The following is a 25,254-nucleotide window of genomic DNA, read 5'->3' as shown; positions in this document are numbered from 1 at the left end:
AACTGTGGCACATGCCACGAGACTGTGGTCAGATCCTGTGAGAAGAAGGCAGACCCAGCCACTGGGTGTCAGACCCTGGGACTAGGCTCAGAAGTAGAGATAACCAAGCCTGAGACTGGGGGGGATCAGACCCTGAAACTGTGGCACATGCCACGAGACTGGGGTCAGATCCTGTGAGAAGAAGGCAGACCCTGCCACTGGGTGCCAGACCCTGGGACTAGGCGCAAAAGTAGAGATAACCAAGCCTGAGAATGGGGGATAAGACCCTGAAACTGTGGCACATGCCACAAGAATGGGGTTCAGATCCTGTGAGAAGAAGGGAGACCCTGCCACTGGGTGTCAGACCCTGAAACTGTGGGACATGCCACAAGACTGGGGTTCAGATCCTGTGAGAAGAAGGCAGACCCTGCCACTGGGTGTCAGACCCTGAAACTGTGGGACATGCCACGAGACTGGGGTTTAGATCCTGTGAGAAGAAGGCAGACCCTGCCACTGGGTGTCAGACCCTGAAACTGTGGGACATGCCACGAGACTGGGGTTTAGATCCTGTGAGAAGAAGGCAGACCCTGCCACTGGGTGTCAGACCCTCGGACTAGGCTCAGAAGTAGAGATAACCAAGCCTGAGACTGGGGGATCAGACCCTGAAACTGTGGGACATGCCACGAGACTGGGGTTCAGATCCTGTCAGAAGAAGGGAGACCCTGCCACTGGGTGTCAGACCCTGAAACAGTGGGACATGCCACGAGACTAAGGTTTAGATCCTGTTAGAAGAAGGCAGACCCTGCCACTGGGTGTCAGACCCTCGGACTAGGCTCAGAAGTAGAGATAACCAAGCCTGAGACTGGGGGATCTGACTCTGAAAGTAGGGGCATGCCACGAGACGGGTTCAGATCCTGTGAGAAGAAGGCAGACCCTGTCACTGGGTGTCAGACCCTGGGACTACGCTCAGAAGTAGAGATAAACAAGCCTGAGACTGGGGGGGGGGATCAGAACCTGAAACTGTGGGACATGCCACGAGACTGGGGTCAGTTCCTGTGAGAAGAAGGCAGACCCTGCCACTGGGTGTCAGACCCTGAAACTGTGGCACATGATGATGACAGGTTATTTATAACGCGCTTAATCCCCAGAGGTTTCTAAGCGCGGACCCGGGGATCGAACCTGTGTTGCTCCGTGTCGTCTTGCTTCCAAGACAAGCACGTTGCCGCTGAGCTATCCTCCCGAGACATGCCACGAGACTGGGGTTCAGATCCTGTGAGAAGAAGGCAGACCCTGCCACTGGGTGTCAGACCCTGGGACTAGGCTCAGAAGTAGAGATAACCAAGTCTGAGACTGGGGGATCAGACCCTGAAAGTAGGGCCATGCCACGAGACTGGGGTTCAGATCCTGTGAGAAGAAGGCAGACCCTGGGACTGGGTGTCAGACCCCGGGACTAGGCTCAGAAGTAGAGATAACCAAGCCTGAGACTGGGGGGATCAGACCCTGAAACTGTGGGACATGCCACGAGACTGGGGTTCAGATCCTGTGAGAAGAAGGCAAACCCTGCACATGCCACGAGACTGGGGTTCAGATCCTGTGAGAAGAAGGCAGACCCTGCCACTGGGTGTCAGACCCTGGGACTAGGCTCAGAAGTAGAGATAACCAAGCCTGAGACTGGGGGCTCAGACCCTGAAACTGTGGGACATGCCACGAGTCTGGGCTTCAGATCCTGTGAGAAGAAGGCAGACCCTGCCACTGGGTGTCAGACCCTGGGACTAGGCTCGGAAGTAGACCCTGGGACCAGGCTCAGAAGTAGAGATAAACAAGCCTGAGACTGGGGGATCAGAACCTGAAACTGTGGCACATGCCACGAGACTGGGGTTCAGATCCTGTGAAAAGAAGGCAGACCCTTCCACTGGGTGTCAGACCCTGGGACTAGGCTCAGAAGTAGAGATAACCAAGCCTGAGACTGGGGATCAGACCCTGAAATTGTGGGACATGCCTCTAGACTGGGGTCAGATCCTGTGAGAAGAAGGCAGACCCTGCCACTGGGTGTCGGACCCTGGGACTAGGCTCAGAAGTAGAGATAACCAAGCCTGAGACTGGGGGATCAGACCCTGAAACTGTGGCACATGCCATGAGACTGGGGTCAGATCCTGTGAGAAGAAGGCAGACCCTGCCACTGGGTGTCAGACCCTGGGACTTGGCTCAGAAGTAGAGATAACCAAGCCTGAGAATTGGGGATCAGACCCTGAAACTGTGGGACATGCCACGAGACTGGGGTTCAGATCCTGTGAGAAGAAGGCAGACCTTGCCACTGGATGTCCGACCCTGGGACTAGGCTCAGAAGTACAGATAACCAAGCCTGAGACTGGGGGATCAGACCCTGAAACTGTGGGACATGCCACGAGACAGGGGTTCAGATCCTGTGAGAAGAGGGGAGACCCTGCCACTGGGTGTCAGACCCTGAAACTGTGGGACATGCCACGAGACTGGGGTTCAGATCCTGTGAGAAGAAGGCCGACCCTGCCACTGGGTGTCAGACCCTGAAACTGTGGGACATGCCACAAGACTGGGGTTTAGATCCTGTGAGAAGAAGGCAGACCCTGCCACTGGGTGTCAGACCCTGAAACTGTGGGACATGCCACGAGACTGGGGTTCAGATCCTGTGAGAAGAAGGGAGACCCTGTCACTGGGTGTCAGACCCTGAAACTGTGGGACATGCCACGAGACTAGGGTTTAGATCCTGTGAGAAGAAGGCAGACCCTGCCACTGGGTGTCATACCCTCGGACTAGGCTCAGAAGTAGAGATAACCAAGCCGGAGACTGGGGGATCAGACCCTGAAAGTAGGGGCATGCCACGAGACGGGTTCAGATCCTGTGAGAAGAAGGCAGACCCTGCCACTGGGTGTCAGACCTTGGGACTAGGCTCAGAAGAAGAGATAACCATGCCTGAGACTGGGGGATCAGACCCTGAAACTGTGGCACATGCCACTAGACTGGGGTTCAGATCCTGTGAGAAGAAGGGAGACCCTGCCACTGAGTGTCAGACCCTGGGACTAGGCTCAGAAGTAGAGATAACCAAGCCTGAGACTGGGGGATCAGACCCTGAAACTGTGGCACATGCCACAAGACTGGGGTTCAGATCCTGTGAGAAGAAGGGAGACCCTGCCACTGGGTGTCAGACCCTGGGACTAGGCTCAGAAGTAGAGATAACCAAGCCTGAGACTGGGGGATGAGACCCTGAAACTGTGGCACATGGCACAAGACTGGGGTTCAGATCCCGTGAGAAGAAGGCAGACCCTGAGACTGAGGGATGAGACCCTGAAACTGTGGGACATGCCACGAGACTGGGGTTCAGATCATGTGAGAAGAAGGCAGACCCTGCCACTGGGTGTCAGACCCTGGGACTAGGCTCAGAAGTAGAGATAACCAAGCCTGAGACTGGGGGGATCAGACCCTGAAACTGTGGCACATGCCATGAGACTGGGGTTCAGATCCTGTGAGAAGAAGGCAGACCCTGCCACTGGGTGTCAGACCCTGGGACTAGGCTCAGAAGTAGAGATAACAAAACCTGAGACTAGGGGATGAGACCCTGAAACTGTGGCACATGCCACGAGACTGGGGTTCAGATCCTGTGAGAAGAAGGCAGACCCTGCCACTGGGTGTCAGACCCTGGGACTAGGCTCAGAAGTAGAGATAACCAAGCCTGAGACTGGGGGCTCAGCCCCTGAAACTGTGGGACATGCCACGAGTCTGGGCTTCAGATCCTGTGAGAAGAAGGCAGACCCTGCCACTGGGTGTCAGACCCTGGGACTAGGCTCAGAAGTAGAGATAACCAAACCTGAGACTAGGGGATGAGACCCTGAAACTGTGGCAAATGCCACGAGATTGGCGTTCAGATCCTGTGAGAAGAAGGCAGACCCTGCCACTGGGTGTCAGACCCTGGGACTAGGCTCAGAAGTAGAGATAACCAAGCCTGAGACTAGGGGTCCGACCCTGAAACTGTGGGACATGCCACGAGTCTGGGCTTCAGATCCTGTGAGAAGAAGGCAGACCCTTCCACTTTGTGTCAGACCCTGGGACTAGGCTCAGAAGTAGAGATAACCAAGCCTGAGACTGGGGGGATCAGACCCTGAAACTGTGGCACATGCCACGAGTCTGCGTCAGATCCTGTGAGAAGAAGGCAGACCCTGCCACTGGGTGTCAGACCCTGGGACTAGGCTCAGAAGTAGAGATAACCAAGCCTGAGACTGGGGGATGAGACCCTGAAACTGTGGCACATGCCACGAGACTGGGGTTCAGATCATGTGGGAAGAAGGCAGACCCTGCCACTGGTGTCAGACCCTGGGACTAGGCTCAGAAGTAGAGATATTCAAGCCTGAGACTGGGGGGTCAGACCCTGAAACTGTGGTACATGCCACGAGTCTGGGCTTCAGATCCTGTGAGAAGAAGGCAGACCCTGCCACTGGGTGTCAGACCCTGGGACTCGGCTCAGAAGTAGAGATAACCAAGCCTGAGACTGGGGGATCGGATCCTGAAAGTAGGGCCATGCCACGAGACGGGTTCAGATCCTGTGAGAAGAAGGCAGACCCTGCCACTGAGTATCAGACCCTGGGACTAGGCTCAGAAGTAGCGATAACCAAGCCTGAGACTGGGGGGTCAGACCGGGAAACTGTGGGACATGCCATGAGACTGGGGTCAGATCCTGTGAGAGGAAGGCAGACCCATTCACTGGGTGTCAGACCCTGGGACTAGGCTCAGAAGTAGAGATAACCAAGCCTGAGACTGGGGGGATCAGACCCTGAAACTGTGGCACATGCCACGAGACTGGGGTCAGATCCTGTGAGAAGAAGGCAGACCCTGCCACTGGGTGTCAGACCCTGGGACTAGGCTCAGAAGTAGAGATAACCAAGCCTGAGAATGGGGGATAAGACCCTGAAACTGTGGCACATGCCACGAGACTGGTGTTCAGATCCTGTGAGAAGAAGGCAGACCTTGCCACTGGGTGTCCGACCCTGGGACTAGGCTCAGAAGTAGAGATAACCAAGCCTGAGACTGGGGGTCCGACCCTAAAACTGTGGGACATGCCACGAGTCTGGGCTTCAGATCCTGTGAGAAGAAGGCAGACCCTGCCACTGGGTGTCAGACCCTGGGACTAGGCTCAGAAGTAGAGATAACCAAGCCTGTGACTGGGGGGATCAGACCCTGAAACTGTGGCACATGCCACGAGTCTGGGGTCAGATCCTGTGAGAAGAAGGCAGACCCTGCCACTGGGTGTCAGACCCTGGGACTAGGCTCAGAAGTAGAGATAACCAAGCCTGAGACTGGGGGATGAGACCCTGAAACTGTGGCACATGCCACGAGACTGGGGTTCAGATCATGTGAGAAGAAGGCAGGCCCTGTCGCTGGTGTCAGACCCTGGGACTAGGCTCAGAAGTAGAGATATTCAAGCCTGAGACTGGGGGGTCAGACCTTGAAACTGTGGTACATGCCACGAGTCTGGGCTTCAGATCCTGTGAGAAGAAGGCAGACCCTGCCACTGGGTGTCAGACCCTGGGACTAGGCTCAGAAGTAGAGATAACCAAGCCTGAGACTGGGGGATCGGACCCTGAAAGTAGGGCCATGCCACAAGACTGGTGTTCAGATCCTGTGAGAAGAAGGCAGACCCTGCCACTGGGTATCAGTCCCTGGGACAAGGCTCAGAAGTAGCGATAACTAAGCCTGAGACTGGGGGGGTCAGACCCGGAAACTGTGGGACATGCCACGAGACTTGGGTTCAGCTCCTGTGAATAGAAGGCAGACCCTGCCACTGGGAGTCAGACCCTGGGGGGATCAGACCCTGAAACTGTGGCACATGCCACGAGACTGTGGTCAGATCCTGTGAGAAGAAGACAGACCCAGCCACTGGGTGTCAGACCCTGGGACTAGGCTCAGAAGTAGAGATAACCAAGCCTGAGACTGGGGGGATCAGACCCTGAAACTGTGGCACATGCCACGAGACTGGGGTCAGATCCTGTGAGAAGAAGGCAGACCCTGCCACTGGGTGCCAGACCCTGGGACTAGGCGCAGAAGTAGAGATAACCAAGCCTGAGAATGGGGGATAAGACCCTGAAACTGTGGCACATGCCACGAGACTGGTGTTCAGTTCCTGTGAGAAGAAGGCAGACCTTGCCACTGGGTGTCCGACCCTGGGACTAGGCTCAGAAGTAGAGATAACCAAGCCTGAGACTGGGGGATCAGACCCTGAAACTGTGGGACATGCCACAAGAGTGGGGTTCAGATACTGTGAGAAGAAGGGAGACCCTGCCACTGGGTGTCAGACCCTGAAACTGTGGGACATGCCACGAGACTGGGGTTCAGATCCTGTGAGAAGAAGGCAGACCCTGCCACTGGGTGTCAGACCCTGAAACTGTGGGACATGCCACGAGACTGGGGTTTAGATCCTGTGAGAAGAAGGCAGACCCTGCCACTGGGTGTCAGACCCTGAAACTGTGGGACATGCCACGAGACCGGGGTTTAGATCCTTTGAGAAGAAGGCAGACCCTGCCACTGGGTGTCAGACCCTCGGACTAGGCTCAGAAGTAGAGATAACCAAGCCTGAGACTGGGGGATCAGACCCTGAAACTGTGGGACATGCCACGAGACTGGGGTTCAGATCCTGTCCGAAGAAGGGAGACCCTGCCACTGAGTGTCAGACCCTGAAACAGTGGGACATGCCACGAGACTAAGGTTTAGATCCTGTTAGAAGAAGGCAGACCCTGCCACTGGGTGTCAGACCCTCGGACTAGGCTCAAAAGTAGAGATAACCAAGCCTGAGACTGGGGGATCTGACTCAGAAAGTAGGGGCATGCCACGAGACGGGTTCAGATCCTGTGAGAAGAAGGCAGACCCTGTCACTGGGTGTCAGACCCTGGGACTACGCTCAGAAGTAGAGATAAACAAGCCTGAGACTGGGGGGGATCAGAACCTGAAACTGTGGGACATGCCACGAGACTGGGGTCAGTTCCTGTGAGAAGAAGGCAGACCCTGCCACTGGGTGTCAGACCCTGAAACTGTGGCACATGATGATGACAGGTTATTTATAACGCGCTTAATCCCCAGAGGTTTCTAAGCGCGGACCCGGGGATCGAACCTGTGTTGCTCCGTGTCGTCTTGCTTCCAAGACAAGCACGTTGCCGCTGAGCTATCCTCCCGAGACATGCCACGAGACTGGGGTTCAGATCCTGTGAGAAGAAGGCAGACCCTGCCACTGGGTGTCAGACCCTGGGACTAGGCTCAGAAGTAGAGATAACCAAGTCTGAGACTGACTGAGGGATCAGACCCTGAAAGTAGGGCCATGCCACGAGACTGGGGTTCAGATCCTGTGAGAAGAAGGCAGACCCTGGGACTGGGTGTCAGACCCCGGGACTAGGCTCAGAAGTAGAGATAACCAAGCCTGAGACTGGGGGGATCAGACCCTGAAACTGTGGGACATGCCACGAGACTGGGGTTCAGATCCTGTGAGAAGAAGGCAAACCCTGCCACTGGGTGTCAGACCCTGGGACCAGGCTCAGAAGTAGAGATAACCAAGCCTGAGACTGGGGAATCAGAACCTGAAACTGTGGCACATGCCACGAGACTGGGGTTCAGATCCTGTGAAAAGAAGGCAGACCCTGCCACTGGGTGTCAGACCCTGGGACTAGGCTCAGAAGTAGAGATAACCAAGCCTGAGCCCGGGGATCAGACCCTGAAACTGTGGGACATGCCACTAGACTGGGGTCAGATCCTGTGAGAAGGCGGCAGACCCTGCCACTGGGTGTCGGACCCTGGGACTAGGCTCAGAAGTAGAGATAACCAAGCCTGAGACTGGGGGATCAGACCCTGAAACTGTGGCACATGCCATGAGACTGGGGTCAGATCCTGTGAGAAGAAGGCAGACCCTGCCACTGGGTGTCAGACCCTGGGACTAGGCTCAGAAGTAGAGATAACCAAGCCTGAGACTGGGGCATCAGACCCTGAAACTGTGGGACATGCCACGAGACTGGTGTTCAGATCCTGTGAGAAGAAGGCAGACCTTGCCACTGGGTGTCCGACCCTGGGACTAGGCTCAGAAGTAGAGATAACCAAGCCTGAGACTGGGGGATCAGACCCTGAAACTGTGGGACATGCCACGAGACTGGGGTTCATATCCTGTGAGAAGAAGGGAGACCCTGCCACTGGGTGTCAGACCCTGAAATGGTGGGACATGTCACGAGACTGGGGTTCAGATCCTGTGAGAAGAAGGCAGACCCTGCCACTGGGTGTCAGACCCTGAAACTGTGGGACATGCCACAAGACTGGGGTTTAGATTCTGTGAGAAGAAGGCAGACCCTGCCACTGGGTGTCAGACCCTGAAACTGTGGGACATGCCACGAGACTGGGGTTTAGATCCTGTGAGAAGAAGGCAGACCCTGCCACTGGGTGTCAGACCCTCGGACTAGGCTCAGAAGTAGAGATAACCAAGCCTGAGACTGGGGGATCAGACCCTGAAACTGTGGGACATGCCACAAGACTGGGGTTCAGATCCTGTGAGAAGAAGGGAGACCCTGCCACTGGGTGTCAGACCCTGAAACTGTGGGACATGCCACGAGACTAGGGTTTAGATCCTGTTAGAAGAAGGCAGACCCTGCCACTGGGTGTCAGACCCTCGGACTAGGCTCAGAAGTAGAGATAACCAAGCCTGAGACTGGGGGATCAGACCCTGAAAGTAGGGGCATGCCACAAGACGGGTTCGGATCCTGTGAGAAGAAGGCAGACCCTGCCCCTGGGTGTCAGACCCTGGGACTAGGCTCAGAAGTAGAGATAAACAAGCCTGAGACTGGGGGGGGATCAGACCCTGAAACTGTGGGACATGCCACGAGACTGGGGTCAGTTCCTGTGAGAAGAAGGCAGACCCTGCCACTGGGTGTCAGACCCTGAAACTGTGGCACATGATGATGACAGGTTATTTATAACGCGCTTAATACACAGAGGTTTCTAAGCGTGGACCCGGGGATCGAACATGTGTTGCTCCGTGTCGTCTTGCTTCCAAGACAAGCACGTTGCCGCTGAGCTATCCTCCCGAGACATGCCACGAGACTGGGGTTCAGATCCTGTGGGAAGAAGGCAGACCCTGCCACTGGGTGTCAGACCCTGGGACTAGGCTCAGAAGTAGAGATAACCAAGGCTGAGACTGGGGGATCAGACCCTGAAAGTAGGGTTATGCCACGAGACTGGGGTTCAGATCCTGTGAGAAGAAGGCAGACCCTGGGACTGGGTGTCAGACCCCGGGACTGGGCTCAGAAGTAGAGATAACCAAGCCTGAGACTGGGGGGATCAGACCCTGAAACTGTGGGACATGCCACGAGACTGGGGTTCAGATCCTGTGAGAAGAAGGCAGACCCTGCCACTGGGTGTCAGACCCTGGGACTAGGTTCAGAAGTAGAGATAACCAAGCCTGAGACTGGGGGATCAGAACCTGAAACTGTGGAACATGCCACGAGACTGGGGTTCAGATCCTGTGAAAAGAAGGCAGACCCTGCAACTGGGTGTCAGACCCTGGGACTAGGCTCAGAAGTAGAGATAACCAAGCCTGAGACTGGGGATCAGACCCTGAAACTGTGGGACATGCCACTAGACTGGGGTCAGATCCTGTGAGAAGAAGGCAGACCCTGCCACTGGGTGTCAGATCCTGGGACTAGGCTCAGAAGTAGAGATAACCAAGCCTGAGACTGGGGATCAGACCCTGAAACGGTGGGACATGCCACTAGACTGGGGTCAGATCCTGTGAGAAGAAGGCAGACCCTGCCACTGGGTGTCACACCCTGAAACTGTGGGACATGCCACAAGACTGGGGTTCAGATCCTGTGAGAAGAAGGCAGACCCTGCCACTGGGTGTCAGACCCTGGGACTAGGCTCAGAAGTAGAGATAACCAAGCCTGAGACTGGGGGATCAGACCCTGAAAGTAGGGGCATGTCTTGAGACTAGGCTCAGATCCTGAAAGAAGAAGGCAGACCCTACAATTGGGGGTCAGACTCTATTGACTGGGGTCAGACTCTGGGACTGGAAGCCAGAAAACGTGAAAGCTAGCAAACCTCCAGAGTGGGGACAGACCCTGGCACTTGGAGCCACATCCCGACACCCCATGAAAGAACCTTAGGGAGGGTATCAGACCTTGAAAGGCCAGAGTCATGGAGACAGAACATTCTGGGACTGGCTCCATACCCGAAGCGTCAGAGTAGACCCTGAAAGAGTGATGGGGAAGGAATCCCACCCTGCGACTGGCAATCACCCCTGATCCTGAAGGACATGCTCTCGGAACTGTTTTCCGAGACACTGAAAGAAGCCAGACATCGCCACAAGGAACATTAAGATTAAGCTACCAGCCCTTAAACTGGGAGGCAAGATCAGACTCTCAGCTAGACTCAACATTTCCCATGGGTTGATATAGAAAACCCTAAGACCGTCAGCAGACCCTGACTGTTCCAAAAATTCAGAATAGACATCCCAAGGCTTCGGGACAGAGCCTGAGAATGAGGGGGTCCGATCACGCAAAAACCCCAGGATAGACACATGATATACTGATGCTGTGGTCAGATCATGGGAGATCCCAGGTTAGACACATGATATGTTCAGGCTGTGGTCAGATCATGGGAGATCCCAGGATAGACACATGATATGTTCAGGCTGTGGTCAACTCATGGGAGATCCCAGGATAGGAGAAAGGACCTAGGCTAATTAGCCTTCAGTGTGGGCTGCACACCTAAATTACCCCAATAGGGTTAGAACATTTGTTTTAGATTATGAATGATAGTAAAGCCATCTTCAATAAAGTTGCTTCAAAGTGCTTTTATTCTGCGAATTGTAATTCAATTCAAACTCTCTTTTAGTTAACGAATGGTTAAACTTCACCTATTCGTTTTGTGCTGATACAATGGCAAAGGAAATTAACCTAGGGCTAATGCATTTCGAAATGGTAACATTCCTTCTTCAGAGCCACGTTAAATGTACACGAGCATACAAAAAAATCTTTCTGTTAGAATATTTTGAAAAACATCAGATATATATGCATTCAGGAGAACAGGGTACCCACAATTGACAAACACATACATGTAGACAGAGAGAAGAGAACATTGTCAGTAATTTGTAAACATAACATTGCATTTATGCATTTTAAAAAGACTGATGTAATCCGACAATCAAATTGTGCTTCAGTCAAGGTTTACATTAGATCTAATTGTTATTTCACTAAATGTCTTCTGGTCAAGTATTCTGGGAGATAAGGCAAAACATTTTCATGTTATCACTGACCTGAAACCGGTGGCTTCAGTCCATGTCGCTCAAACGTTCCTTCTCAGAACGCTGCAAAATGAAATAGTATGCTGCATTTAGTCACGATCGCTCGTGGTCGCTTCTAATGCGTGCCTGTCTGTGTGAAAGCAGAGCGCTTACCTTGTGAATGTGTAGCTCGCTCGAGCGAAGTAACCTCCGACTGCGGGTAGCAAGAAGGCTTTGCTCGCGTCTGCGTGTATATGTGTAGTGTTGTCATGGTGATGTGAATCTCAAAATGGCAGATAGCGGGTGCATGAAGTGGCCATACTGGAGTGGGCAATTAAAAGCAGTGTTAATGCTGATGTATGGTTACACGGTTGCATGAACACGCGGGATTGTACAAATGATCCAAAAAGAACCGGGATGCTCTCTGTTCTGATTGGTGAAGTAAATAAAATATAGTGCTGTACATTACATAAGGTAGTTAGGGGTCAAACTATGTTCTTGTTTGTGGTTTATAGTCATAGCTGGATACTGTGTTCACAGGTGTTTACAATCTCAAGAGGGACATGTCTAAAACACAGGTAAATTCAATGTGTTGTAAAAACAGATACAACTATAGAAAACAGTTAAGATCGAACTCATCGTTCATTCCTCGAGGTGACAATGATTCCAGTCTATGAATCCAAAAGGATTCTCTTTGTTGTCTCTTCTTCTTAGTATCCGTGTCGGTATTTACAATGACTTCTAATACCTGAAATTTGATCTGGGAGACATTGTGCTTCTTTTCATTGAAGTGTTTAGCTACTGCTGAGTTGATGTTCTTATTACGAATGCATGACCTGTGTTCATTCAGGCGAATGCGTACTTTTCGTCCTGTTTCTCCTACGTAGTACTGTCCACAGGGACAACGTATGCAGTATATACAATTCTCCGTGTTACATGTGGCGTGGCATTTTATTGCAATTTTTTCCCCTGTGTACGGATGGCTGTCCAGTCATTTGGTCGACTACAAACTGGTCGACTGCAATTTGGTCGACGTCATTTGTTCGAAAACCAAATGGTCGATTTTTTTTTTTATTTATATGTGTTTTGTGGGTTTTCGTGTATAAAAAAAAAAAAGAAAGAAAAGGGGGATGGCCCCCCCCAAAAAAAACCAAAAAAGGGGTAAAAATAATAATAAAAAACAAATTCGACCATTTGGTTTTCGACCAAATTGATTTGACCAGTTGTCCAGTCGACCAATTGTTTTCGACCAAATGACTGGCAACGGTACGGATGTAACACAGAAGCTCCTTTTATGATTTTGTTGCATTGCTGCAATTCAGGCATGGGTACGTGCCGAATCTATTGGTTGGACTTCTTCTTGGTTTATCCTCGCGTGTGTTGACGAGTAGGTCTCTTAGATTGTTGGATCTCTGATAAGCAAATGTAGGTGGATCGGTGAACAATTCTTTGGTTCTTTCATCTTTAGTCAGGATTTGCCAATGTTTGTTAATACACCTTTTGATTTGCATGCTCTGGCTGGAAAATTTGGACACGTATACCAAAGATGGTGATGTCTTGGTGTCTTTAGGAGTCAGGGTGCTTTCTCTTGTTTTAGTTGCTACCTTCTCTACTGCCATCTTAATAACCTCCTCCGGATATCCACGGTCTTCCAACTTCTTACTTAGTTTGGCTAGTTCTTGCTCAAACTCTCTCTGGTCACTGATAATCCTCTTGAGGCAAAGCATTTGTCCATAGGGTAAATTTCGTAAGGTTTTCTGAGGGTGAAAGATCATCGTGTGCAGTAAATTGTTTCTGTCTGTAGGTTTAGAAAATAGAGTTGTGGTGATCTGCTGGTTGTGTACTTTGACTTGAATGTCCAGATAATGTATCCCAGGGTTCCCTATCTCAGAGGTAAATTGTATCCGGTGGTCAATGCTGTTAATGTATTGTAGAAATTCATTTAATGTTTCTCTTGTGTCCTGCCATATACCGAAGATATCATCGATATACCGTACCCACACTTTGAGCTTGTCCTTCCACTCTGCTTTTTCTAAGATATTTGTCATTTCAAAGCGATACATGAAAGCATTGGCATACGATGGTGCCATGGTTGCGCCCATGGCTGTGCCAGAAGTTTGAATGTAGTAGTCGTTCTTGTATCTAAAGTAAGAATTCGTAGAGATGAAAATCAGGAGGGACATAATAAATTCTTTAGCTGCCCCTATATCGCCTTCTTGTAGAAGGAGTCATTCAACCGCTTCTTGACCCATGTTATGGGGAATGCTCGTATAAAGGCTTGCCACATCGATGGTGAATAGGTTGTCTTGTTCAGATAGTTGTATCCTTTCCAAAATATTGAGGAAGTGTGTACTATCCTTGACATAAGTTTGTGTTTTTTGTATTAGGGGATTGAGAAAGTAGTCGATATAAGTACCTAGAGGTTGTAATATGCCTCCTGTGGCCGCCACTATTGGTCTCCTTGGCGGGTTTGTCAATCCTTTGTGTATCTTTGGTAAAAGATAAGTGTGGGATGGTTGGGCTGGATGTCTGTAGAAATGCTCTTGTTTTCTTTGTAATCATTTCTCTCTCTTCCGCCTTGTCTAAACGAATTGACAAGTTATTGCTGATATCTTTGGTTGGATCATGTTCGATTCTTAAATAGACTGTGTGGTCATCCAACTGTCTTTTGCATTCCTTTTCATAATCTTGTGTGTCCTGTATCACCAATGCTCACCCCTTATCTGCTGGTCTTATGGTGATACTATCATCAGAATATAGATTGCGTATCATTGACATCTCTCCTCTGCTCAAATTCTTCTTTTGTGGTGTTCCATATTTGATTTTTTTCAGATTTGCGATTACCATTTTCTCGAATATGTCGATTGCAGGTACACTGATGGGTGGAATGAATGTGCTTTTTGGTTTAAACTCGATAAATTCTGCGGGATCACGTTCTTTCGCTTCATGCTCCATTTCTGCGAAGAACACTTTTAGCTTCAGTTTTCTAGTTAGTTTATGAAGTTCAAACTTCGTGTTAAATAAATTAGTACCAAAGGTTGGTACAAATTTTAGACCTTTTTGTAATACTGTCTCTTCCTGTTGGCTCAGCATGCGTTGAGAAATATTAACCACTAATTTATTCGAGACTGATGGCGTGTCTGTACTCCCGGGCCTCTTCCTCTGCCCCCTCCTCGTTCGTTTCCTCTTTGATTTACGTCTAAAAAAGTAGATGGATGAGAGACAGTGCCGCTTGTTCCTGGTCTTGCGGAACCTCTTGTCGCGTCTTCTGTTTCTGCTGTTGTTGCTATTGGGATGTGTCCATCTCTGCTCGAGACTGTATCGGAACTACTGTTGCCGGAGTTAGGGTTAGGGTTCCTTGGTCGTTGTGGTTGGCCTTGGTATTTGTCTGCCCAGGTGTAGACTTCGTCCCGTAGATAGTCAAAGGTGTCCCTTCGAAATTTCCTTATTTTCCTAGCTTCTAAATCTGTTTTATAACCTTCTAATTTCTTGTTGATGTCAATCAGAATATCATTGAATGTATCTTTGCTTGTGAGTGTAGTGATTTCTGATGTGAGATCCTTGATTTCTTGTTCCAGAACCAATAGGTTTGCTGATAATTCTTTGATGGTCAGTAATATTAAATCCAGGGAACATTTATTGAGAATCTGTTCCCATTTTGTCACAAACTCCTTGCTTTCTTTGCATAAAGTGGGTTTTAAGCCAATTCTCAATGAATCCCAGGATAGACACATGATATACTGATGCTGTGGTCAGATCATGGGAGATCCCAGGATAGACACATGATATGTTCAGGCTGTGGTCAGATCATGGGAGATCCCAGGATAGACACATGATATGTTGATGCTGTGGTCAGATCATGGGAGATCCCAGGATAGACACATATGTTGATGCTGTGGTGAGATCATGGGAGATCCCAAGTGATGGGAAAGCTTGAGACTAGCCAGAGATCCCGAAGGTTCCTAGAGATGGAAATAGCAAATCCTGAGATTGAGTTCAGACCCTGAGAGGTCTAAGGATTGAGGAATGACATCCTTATACTCCTGGCTAGACACTGAGATGTCTCACTGATGAATATGGGAACTCCTGAGTCAAAGCCTAGATTAGGAGATTGATGTTCCAGCAGATCACGGATCCCAAGGCTCAGTACAAAGCCTTTCAGTTAGGCAATCCCGAGACTACTGGTTTGGACCCTGAGACAGGGAGCTAGTCCTTGTGGGGACCCTGTGATAGACTGATAAATCCATCGGTTAAGAGTCTGACTGTGAGTGATCTTGGCTTGGGGCCAGGGTTATTGAGATTGCTGGGACAAACATTGACATCTCCAAGGATGGACAGATGTAACCCCTAGACTTGAGGCCATGCCCTGGAAGATCCATGAGGTAGACAGGAAAACTCACAAGCATACCCTCAGCTCCTGAGATGTCCCAGTGGTAGAAATAATAAGACCCTGAGGGGTGTAGGTATGGGAAGAACAACAATGAGATGATTGGGGAGTGGCGGGGGTTTAGACATCTCATCGTGAGAAATCCGAGTAACCGTTAGATGTTCCAAGGGTACATCCTCAGCCTGGGGCTCAGAGGTACAGATGATGGGGGCCAGGCTGGGGGTCAGACTCTGAGCTAAGGGGGAGCGAGGGGAGTGGGAGCGACAGGCAGTCCCTAGGAAATCCATGGAAGGAGAGAGGAAGCTCAACACTGGGACTCAGACCCAGGGAGACCCCACAGATGAAAACAGAAATCCTTGACACTAGGGTGCAGCCCCCGAGATGATTGCACAGTTCCCGCCTCTTACGGTTCCTATGCCCTAAGCTCCTATTCTCGCCTTTCTTCTTTTCCAGTTCTTCATTATCATCCTCGTCATCTTCAACGCAGAGGTGGCTGGCGCAGTGGTGGTCCTGGCATTCTCAGCTGTGGTAAGTCAGTGGACCTGATGTGGTCCATCAACATCCATGTCACCTCAGCAGATGGTATGTGGTCCACCAGCATCCATGTCACCTCGGCAGAAGGTATGTGGTCCACCAGCATTCATGTCACCTCAGCAGAAGGTTTGTGGTCCACCAGCATCCATGTCACCTCAGCAGAAGGTATGTGGTCCACAGCATCCATGTCCCCTCAGCAGAAGGTATGTGGTCCACCAGCATCCATGTCACCTCAGCTGAAGGTATGTGGTCCACCTGCATCCATGTCACCTCAGCTGAAGGTATGTGGTCCACCAGCATCCATGTCACCTCAGCTGAAGGTATGTGGTCCACCAGCATCCATGTCACCTCAGCTGAAGGTATGTGGTCCACCAGCATCCATGTCCCCTCAGCAGAAGGTATGTGGTCCACCAGCATCCATGTCACCTCAGCAGAAGGTATGTGGTCCACCAGCATCCATGTCACCTCGGCTGAAGGTATGTGGTCCACCTGCATCCATGTCACCTCAGCTGAAGGTATGTGGTCCACCAGCATCCATTTCACCTCAGCTGAAGGTATGTGGTCCACCTGCATCCATGTCACCTCAGCTGAAGGTATGTGGTCCACCAGCATCCATGTCACCTCGGCTGAAGGTATGTGGTCCACCAGCATCCATGTCACCTCAGCAGAAGGTATGTGGTCCACCAGCATCCATGTCACCTCGGCTGAAGGTATGTGGTCCACCAGCATCCATGTCACCTCAGCAGAAGCTATGTGGTCCACCAGCATCCATGTCACCTCGGCAGAAGGTTGGATGGGCAGGGGGACATGAGACACAGTAGGGACCTGGGTTGGCTTAAATCATGGGAACAATGAACCAAGCCTTGGTGGAAACATGACCTGGCCTGATTGGTAGAGCCACCCATTCCATCTACCACCACCATACCACCCCTGAGCAGTGCCCAGGAAATAGGAGAGCACGATACACATCTATTATAATAGATAATTCAGGCAGAAGGACACGTTTCACGACATCCCTCCTTGCAGATGTATTCTTGCAGTGGAAATGTGGTTTAGAGATTCAGCCGTTGCCTGTGGGAACCGCTGAGCTCTGATCCCAGCTTCCTCATTTCACCAAAATGGTGTGATCATGGACACTTGAGTTTAACTCTTTCTGCCTCGGTTTGCCAGGTGTGCTAACATTAGATGTGATTGGAAACAGGCTTAATAAGCAGAATGACATGCTATATGAAGAGCATTGCAAATGTATGTACACGGTTCCTGTGTGACGTAGGCCTTCCCCTTGAAGAGTGTCTGAAAGATGTTACTGCTGTTTGCCTCTAGGCGCTTTATGACATCAATCTGGTCCACTGTGGGTCCCTGGGCCCCCGCAATTCTCTTTTTTGCATACTGATATGCTCAGCAGCTGAACATGTTCGCATTTTGGAATTCAGCAGGAACCTGGTCACATTACCCCATGTAGATGACCAAGGGAGAGAAATACATTGGAAGAGAATGAGGAATATTCTTATAACCCCCACGCCCCTCCGGCTGAGAAGATGGCATGAGGGGCCTCTTCGACACTTGGATTGCCTCTTTAGCTGCAGCGGGCACGCCTATGCATTGCAGGTCTCTCTTTAGCTGCAGTGGGCACGCCTATGCATTGCAGGTCTCTCTTTAGCTGCAGTGAGCACGCCAATGCATTGCAGGCCTCTCTTTAGCTGCAGTGGGCACACCTATGCATTGCAGGCCTCTCTTTAGCTGCAGTGGGCACACCTATGCATTGCAGGTCTCTCTTTAGCTGCAGTGGGCATGCCTATGCATTGCAGGCCTCTCTTTAGCTACAGTGGGAACGCCTATGCATTGCAGGTCTCTCTTTGGCTGCAGCGGGTGCGCCTATGCATTGCAGGTCTCTCTTTAGCTGCAGTGAGCACGCCAATGCATTGCAGGCCTCTCTTTAGCTGCAGTAGGCATGTCTATGTGTTGTAGGTCTCTCTTTAGCTGCAGTGGACATGCCTATGCATTGCAGGCCTCTCTTTATCTGCAGTGGGCACGCCTTTGCATTGCAAGTCTCTCTTTAGCTGCAGTGGGCATGCCTATGCATTGCAGGACTCTCTTTAGCTGCAGTGGGCACGCCTATGCATTGCAGGTCGCTCTTTAGCTGCAGTGGGCACGCCTATGCATTGCAGGCCTCTCATTAGCTGCAGCGGGCGCGTCTATGCATTGCAGGTCTCTCTTTAGCTGCAGCGGGCACGCCTATGCATTGCAGGTCCCTCTTTAGCTGCAGCGGGCGCTCCTATGTATTGCAGGTCTCTCTTTAGCTACAGTGGGCACACCGATGCATTGCAGGTCTCCCTTTAGCTGCAGTGGGCACGCCTATGCATTGCAGGTCTCTCTTTAGCTTCAGTGGGCATGCCTATGCATTGCAGGTCTCTCTTTAGCTGCATTGAGCACGCCAGTGCATTGCAGGTCTATCTTTAGCTGCAGTGGGCACGCCTATGCATCGCAGGTCTCTCTTTGGCTGCAGCAGATGCGCCTATGCATTGCAGGTCTCTCTTTAGCTGCAGTGGGCACGCCTATGCATTGCAGGTCTCGCTTTAGCTGCAGTGAGCACGCCAATGCATTGCAGGCCTCTCTTTAGCTGCAGTGAGCACACCTATGCATTGCAGGCCTCTCTTTAGCTGCAGTGGGCACACCTATGCATTGCAGGTCTCTCTTTAGCTGCAGTGGGCATGCCTATGCATTGCAGGCCTCTCTTTAGCTGCAGTGGGCACGCCTATGAATTGCAGGTCTCTCTTTAAATGCAGTGGGCACGCCTATGCATTGCAGGCCTCTCATTAGCCGCAGCGGGCACGCCTATGCATTGCAGGTCTCTCTTTAGCTACAGTGGAAACGCCTATGCATTGCAGGTCTCTCTTTAGCTTCAGTGGGCACGCCTATGCATTGCAAGTCTCGCTTTAGCTGCATTGAGCACACCAGTGGATTGCAGGTCTCTCTTTAGCTGCAGTGGGTGCTCCTATGCATCGCAGGTCTCTCTTTGGCTGCAGCGGGTGCGCCTATGCATTGCAGGTCTCTCTTTAGCTGCAGTGAGCACGCCTTTGCATTGCAAGTCTCTCTTTAGCTGCAGTGGGCACGTCTATGCATTGCAGGCCTCTCATTAGCTGCAGCGGGCGCGTCTATGCATTGCAGGTCTCTCTTTAACTGCAGCAGGCACACCTATGCATCATTGCAGGTCCCTCTTTAGCTGCAGCGGGCACGCCTATGCATTGCAGGTCTCTCTTTAGCTACAGTGGGAACGCCTATGCATTGCAGGTCTCTCTTTAGCTTCAGTGGGCACGCCTATGCATTGCAAGTCTCTCTTTAGCTGCATTGAGCACACCAGTGGATTGCAGGTCTCTCTTTAGCTGCAGTGGGTGCGCCTATGCATCGCAGGTCTCTCTTTGGCTGCAGCGGGTGTGCCTATGCATTGCAGGTCTCTCTTTAGCTGCAGTGAGCACGCCAATGCATTGCAGGCCTCTTTTTAGCTGCAGTAGGCATGTCTATGTGTTGTAGGTCTCTCTTTAGCTGCAGTGGGCATGCCTATGCATTGCAGGCCTCTTTAGCTGCAGTGGGCACGCCTTTGCATTGCAAGTCTCTCTTTAGCTGCAGTGGGCAGGTCTATGCATTGCAGGCCTCTCATTAGCTGCAGCGGGCGCGTCTATGCATTGCAGGTCTCTCTTTAACTGCAGCAGGCACACCTATGAATTGCAGGTCCCTGTTTAGCTGCAGCGGGCGTGCCTATGCATTGCAGGTCTCTCTTTAGCTACAGTGGGCATGCCTATGCATTGCAGGTCTCTCTTTAGCTGCAGTGGGCACGCCTATGCATTGCAGGACTCTCTTTAGCTGCATTGAGCACACCAGTGCATTGCAGGTCTCTCTTTAGCTGCAGTGGGCACCCCTATGCATTGCAGGTCTCTCTTTAGCTGCATTGAGCACACCAGTGCATTGCAGGTCTCTCTTTAGCTGCAGTGGGCACGCCTATACATCGCAGGTCTCTCTTTGGCTGCAGCGGGTGCACCTATGCATTGCAGATCTCTCTTTAGCTGCAGTGGGCAAACCTATGCATTGCATGCCTCTCTTTAGCTGCAGAGGATGTGCCTATGCATTGCAGGACTCTCTTTAGCTTCAGTGGGCACGCCTATGCATTGCAGGACTCTCGTTAGCTGTAGTGGGTGCGCCTATGCATTGCAGGCCTCTTTAGCTGCATTGGGCATGCCTATGCATTGTAGGTCTCTCGTAAGCTGCAGTTGGCGTGCCTATGCATTGCAGGTCTCTCTTTAGCTGCAATGGGCGTGCCTATGCATTGCAGGTCTCTCTGTAGCTAGAGCAGGCACGTCTATGCATTGCGGGTCTCTCTTTGCTGGAGTAGGCACGCCAATGTATTGCAGGCCTCTCTTTAGCTGCAGTAGGCATGTCTATGCATTGTAGGTCTCTCTTTGGCTGCAGTGGGCATGCCTATGCATTGCAGGCCTCTCTTTAGCTGCAGTGGGCATGCCTATGCATTGCAAGTCTCTCTTTAGCTGCAGTGGGCACGTCTATGCATTGCAGGCCTCTCATTAGCTGCAGCGGGTGCATCTATGCATTGCAGGTCTCTCTTTAGCTGCATTGAGCACACCAGTGCATTGCAGGTCTTTCTTTAGCTGCATTGAGCACACTAGTGCATTGCAGGTCTCTCTTTAGCTGCAGTGGGCACGCCTATGCATTGCAGGTCTCTCTTTAGCTGCATTGAGCACACCAGTGCATTGCAGGTCTCTCTTTAGCTGCAGTGGGCGCGCCTATGCATCACAGGTCTCTCTTTGGCTGCAGCGGGTGCCCCTATGCATTGCAGATCTCTCTTTAGCTGCAGTGGGCAAACCTATGCATTGCATGCCTCTCTTTAGCTACAGCCGGTGCGCCTATGCATTGCAGGACTCTCTTTAGTTTCAGTGGGCACGCCTATGCATTGCAGGACTCTCGTTAGCTGTAGTGGGTGCGCCTATGCATTGCAGGCCTCTTTAGCTGCATTGGGCATGCCTATGCATTGTAGGTCTCTCGTAAGCTGCAGTTGGCGTGCCTATGCATTGCAGATCTCTCTTTAGCTGCAGTGGGCAAACCTATGCATTGCATGCCTCTCTGCAGCTGCAGCGGGTGCACCTATGCATTGCAGGACTCTCTTTAGCTTCAGTGGGCACGCCTATGCATTGCAGGCCTCTCTTTAGCTGCAGTGGGCACGCCTATGCATTGCAAGTCTCTCTTTAGCTGCAGTGGGCACGTCTATGCATTGCAGGCCTCTCATTAGCTGCAGCGGGCGCACCTATGCATTGCAGGTCCCTCTTTAGCTGCAGCGGGCGTGCCTATGCATTGCAGGCTCTCTTTAGCTACAGTGGGCATGCCTATGCATTGCAGGACTCTCTTTAGCTGCAGTGGGCACGCCTATGCATTGCAGGTCTCTCTTTAGCTGCATTGAGCACACCAGTGCATTGCAGGTCTCGCTTTAGCTGCAGTGGGCACGCCTATGCATTGCAGGTCTCTCTTTAGCTGCATTGAGCACACCAGTGCATTGCAGGTCTCTCTTTAGCTGCAGTGGGTGCGCCTATGCATCGCAGGTCTCTCTTTGGCTGCAGCGGGTGCGCCTATGCATTGCAGATCTGTCTTTAGCTGCAGTGGGCAAACCTATGCATTGCATGCCTCTCTGTAGCTGCAGCGGGTGCGCCTATGCATTGCAGGACTCTCTTTAGCTTCAGTGGGCACGCCTATGCATTGGAGGCCTCTCGTTAGCTGTAGTAGGTGCGCCTATGCATTGCAGGCCTCTTTAGCTGCATTGGGCATACTTATGCATTGTAGGTCTCTCGTTAACTGCAGTTGGCGTGCCCATGCATGCAGGTCTCTCTTTAGCTGCAATGGGCGTGCCTATGCATTGCAGGTCTCTCTTTAGCTGCAGCAGGCACACCTATGAATTGCGGGTCTCTCTTTAGCTGCAGTAGGCACGCTTATGCATTGCAGGTCTCTCTTTAGCTGCAGTGGGCACGCCTATGCATTGCAGGTCTCTCTATAGCTGCAGCAGGTGCACCTATGCATTGCAGGTCTCTCTTTAGCTGCAGCAGGCGTGCCTATGGATCGCAGGCCTCTCTTTAGCTGCAGTGGGCATGCCTATGCATTGCAAGTCTCTCTTTAGCTGCAGTGGGCACGTTTATGCATTGCAGGCCTCTCATTAGTTGCAGCGGGCGCATCTATGCATAGCAGGTCTCTCTTTAACTGCAGCAGGCACGCCTATGCATTGCAGGTCCCTCTTTAGCTGCAGTGGGCGTACCTATGCATTGTAGGTCTCCCTTTAGCTACAGTGGGCATGCCTATGCAATGCAGGTCTCTCTTTAGCTGCAGTGGGCAGGCCTATGCATTGCAGGTCTCTCTTTAGCTGCATTGAGCACACCAGTGCATTGCAGGTTTTTCTTTAGCTGCAGTGGGCACGCCTATGCATTGCAGGTCTCTCTTTAGCTGCATTGAGCACACCAGTGCATTGCAGGTGTCTCTTTAGCTGCAGTGGGCACGCCTATGCATCACAGGTCTCTCTTTGGCTGCAGCGGGTGCGTCTATGCATTGCAGATCTCTCTTTAGCTGCAGTGGGCATGCCTATGCATTGCATGCCTCTCTTTAGCTACAGCGGGTGCGCCTATGCATTGCAGGACTCTCTTTAGCTTCAGTGGGCATGCCTATGCATTGCAGGCCTCTCGTTAGCTGTAGTGGGTGCGCCTATGCATTGCAGGCCTCTTTAGCTGCATTGGGCATGCCTATGCATTGTAGGTCTCTCTTTAGGTGCAATGGGTGTGCGTATGCATTGCAGGTCTCTCTTTAGCTGCAGCAGCCACGCCTATGCATTGCAGGTCTCTCTTTAGCTGCAGTGGGTGCGCCTATGCATCGCAGGTCTCTCTTTGGCTGCAGCGGGTGCACCTATGCATTGCAGATCTCTCGTTAGCTGCAGTTGATGTGCCTATGCATTGCAGGTCTCTCTTTAGATGCAGTGGGCACACCTATGCATTTCAGGTCTCTCATTAGCTGCAATAGACCCGCCTATGCATTGCAGGTCTCTCTTTAGCATGCAGTGGGCGCACCTATGCATCGCAGGTCTCTCTTTAGCTGCAGTAGGCACGCCTATGCATTGCAGGTCTCTCTTTAGCTGCAGTGGGCGCAACTTTGCATTGCAGGTCTCTCTTTAGCTGCAGTGGGTGCAACTATTCACCGCAGGTCTCTCTTTAGCTGCAGTAGGCATGTCTATGCATTGTAGGTCTCTCTTTAGCTGCAGTGGGTGCGTCTATGCATTTCAGATCTCTCTTTAGCTGCAGTGAGCAAACCTATGCATTGCATGCCTCTCTTTAGCTACAGCGGGTGCGCCTATGCATTGCAGGACTCTCTTTAGCTTCAGTGGGCATGCCTATGCATTGCAGGCCTCTCGTTAGCTGTAGTGGGTGCGCCTATGCATTGCAGGCCTCTTTAGCTGCATTGGGCATGCCTATTCATTGTAGGTCTCTCGTTAGCTGCAGTTGGCGTGCCTATGCATTGCAGGTCTCTCTTTAGGTGCAATGGGTGTGCGTATGCATTGCAGGTCTCTCTTTAGCTGCAGCAGGCACGCCTATGCATTGCGGGTCTCTCTTTAGCTGCAGTGGGCGCGCCTTTGCATCGCAGGTCTCTCTTTGGCTGCAGCGGGTGCACCTATGCATTGCAGATCTCTCGTTAGCTGCAGTTGATGTGCCTATGCATTGCAGGTCTCTCTTTAGCTGCAGTGGGCACACCTATGCATTTCAGGTCTCTCTTTAGCTGCAATAGGCCCGCCTATGCATTGCAGGTCTCTCTTTAGCATGCAGTGGGCGCACCTATGCATCGCAGGTCTCTCTTTAGCTGCAGTAGGCACGCCTATGCATTGCAGGTCTCTCTTTAGCTGCAGTGGGCGCAACTTTGCATTGCAGGTCTCTCTTTAGGTGCAGTGGGCGCAACTATGCACCGCAGGTCTCTCTTTAGCTGCAGTAGGCATGTCTATGCATTGTAGGTCTCCCTTTAGCTGCAGTGGGCATGCCTATGCATTGCAGGCCTCTCTTTAGCTGCAGTGGGCACGCCTATGCATTGCAGGCCTCTCTTTAGCTGCAGTGGGTGGACCTATGCATTGCAGGCCTCTCTTTAGCTGCAGTGGGCGCGCCTATGCAATGCAGGTCTCTCTTTAGCTGCAGTGGGCATGCCTATGCATCACAGGTCTCTCTTTAGCCACAGTGGGCACACCTATGCATTGCCGGTCTCTCTTTAGCTGCAGTGGGAGTGCCTATGCATTGCAGGTCTCTCTTTAGCTGCAGTGTGCACAGCTATGCATTGCATACCTCTCTTTAGCTTCAGCAGCCACGCCCATGCATTGCAGGTCTCTTTAGCTGCAGCGGGCAAGCCTATGCATTGCAGGCCTCTCTTTATCTTCAGTGGGCAGGCACGCCTATGCGATGCAGGTCTCTCATTAACTGCAGTAGGCACGCTTATGCGTTGCAGGCCTCTCTTTAGCTGCAGTGGACCCACCTATGCATTGCAGGTCTCTTTTTGGCTGCAGTGGGCACGTCTATGCATTGCAGGTCTCTCTTTAGCTGCGGTGGGCACGCCTATGCATCACAGGTCTCTCTTTAGCTGCAGTGGGCACACCTATGCATTGCAGGTCTCTCTTTAGCTGCGGTGGGTACACCTATGCATTTCAGGTCTCTCTTTAGCTGCAATAGGCACGCCTATGCATTGCAGGTCTCTCTTTAGCTGCAGCAGCCACGCCTATGCATTGCAGGTCTCTCTTTAGCTGCAGTGGGTGCGCCTATGCATCGCAGGTCTCTCTTTGGCTGCAGCGGGTGCACCTATGCATTGCAGATCTCTCGTTAGCTGCAGTTGATGTGCCTATGCATTGCAGGTCTCTCTTTAGATGCAGTGGGCACACCTATGCATTTCAGGTCTCTCATTAGCTGCAATAGACCCGCCTATGCATTGCAGGTCTCTCTTTAGCATGCAGTGGGCGCACCTATGCATCGCAGGTCTCTCTTTAGCTGCAGTAGGCACGCCTATGCATTGC

General features: G+C 51.6%; 1 protein-coding gene across 2 annotated transcripts in view; it reads left to right on the top strand.

The window, feature by feature from the left end:
- The window catches only part of TSPAN16 (tetraspanin 16), a 271,648-nt gene that overhangs the window by 171,557 nt on the left and 74,837 nt on the right, over positions 1–25,254 (top strand). For both annotated transcript variants that reach the window (XM_069652885.1, XM_069652884.1), the window contains exon 4: positions 16,095–16,169. In XM_069652885.1, coding sequence (XP_069508986.1) covers positions 16,095–16,169 — 75 coding nt within the window. The remainder of the gene's footprint in view (positions 1–16,094; positions 16,170–25,254) is intronic.

This window comes from Ambystoma mexicanum, chromosome 3q (assembly GCF_040938575.1).
Source record: "Ambystoma mexicanum isolate Mex_15411 chromosome 3q, UKY_AmexF1_1, whole genome shotgun sequence".
Taxonomy (NCBI): domain Eukaryota; kingdom Metazoa; phylum Chordata; class Amphibia; order Caudata; family Ambystomatidae; genus Ambystoma; species Ambystoma mexicanum.
Note: the sequence above shows the minus strand (reverse complement) of the source record. Positions and strands in the feature narration are given on the sequence as shown.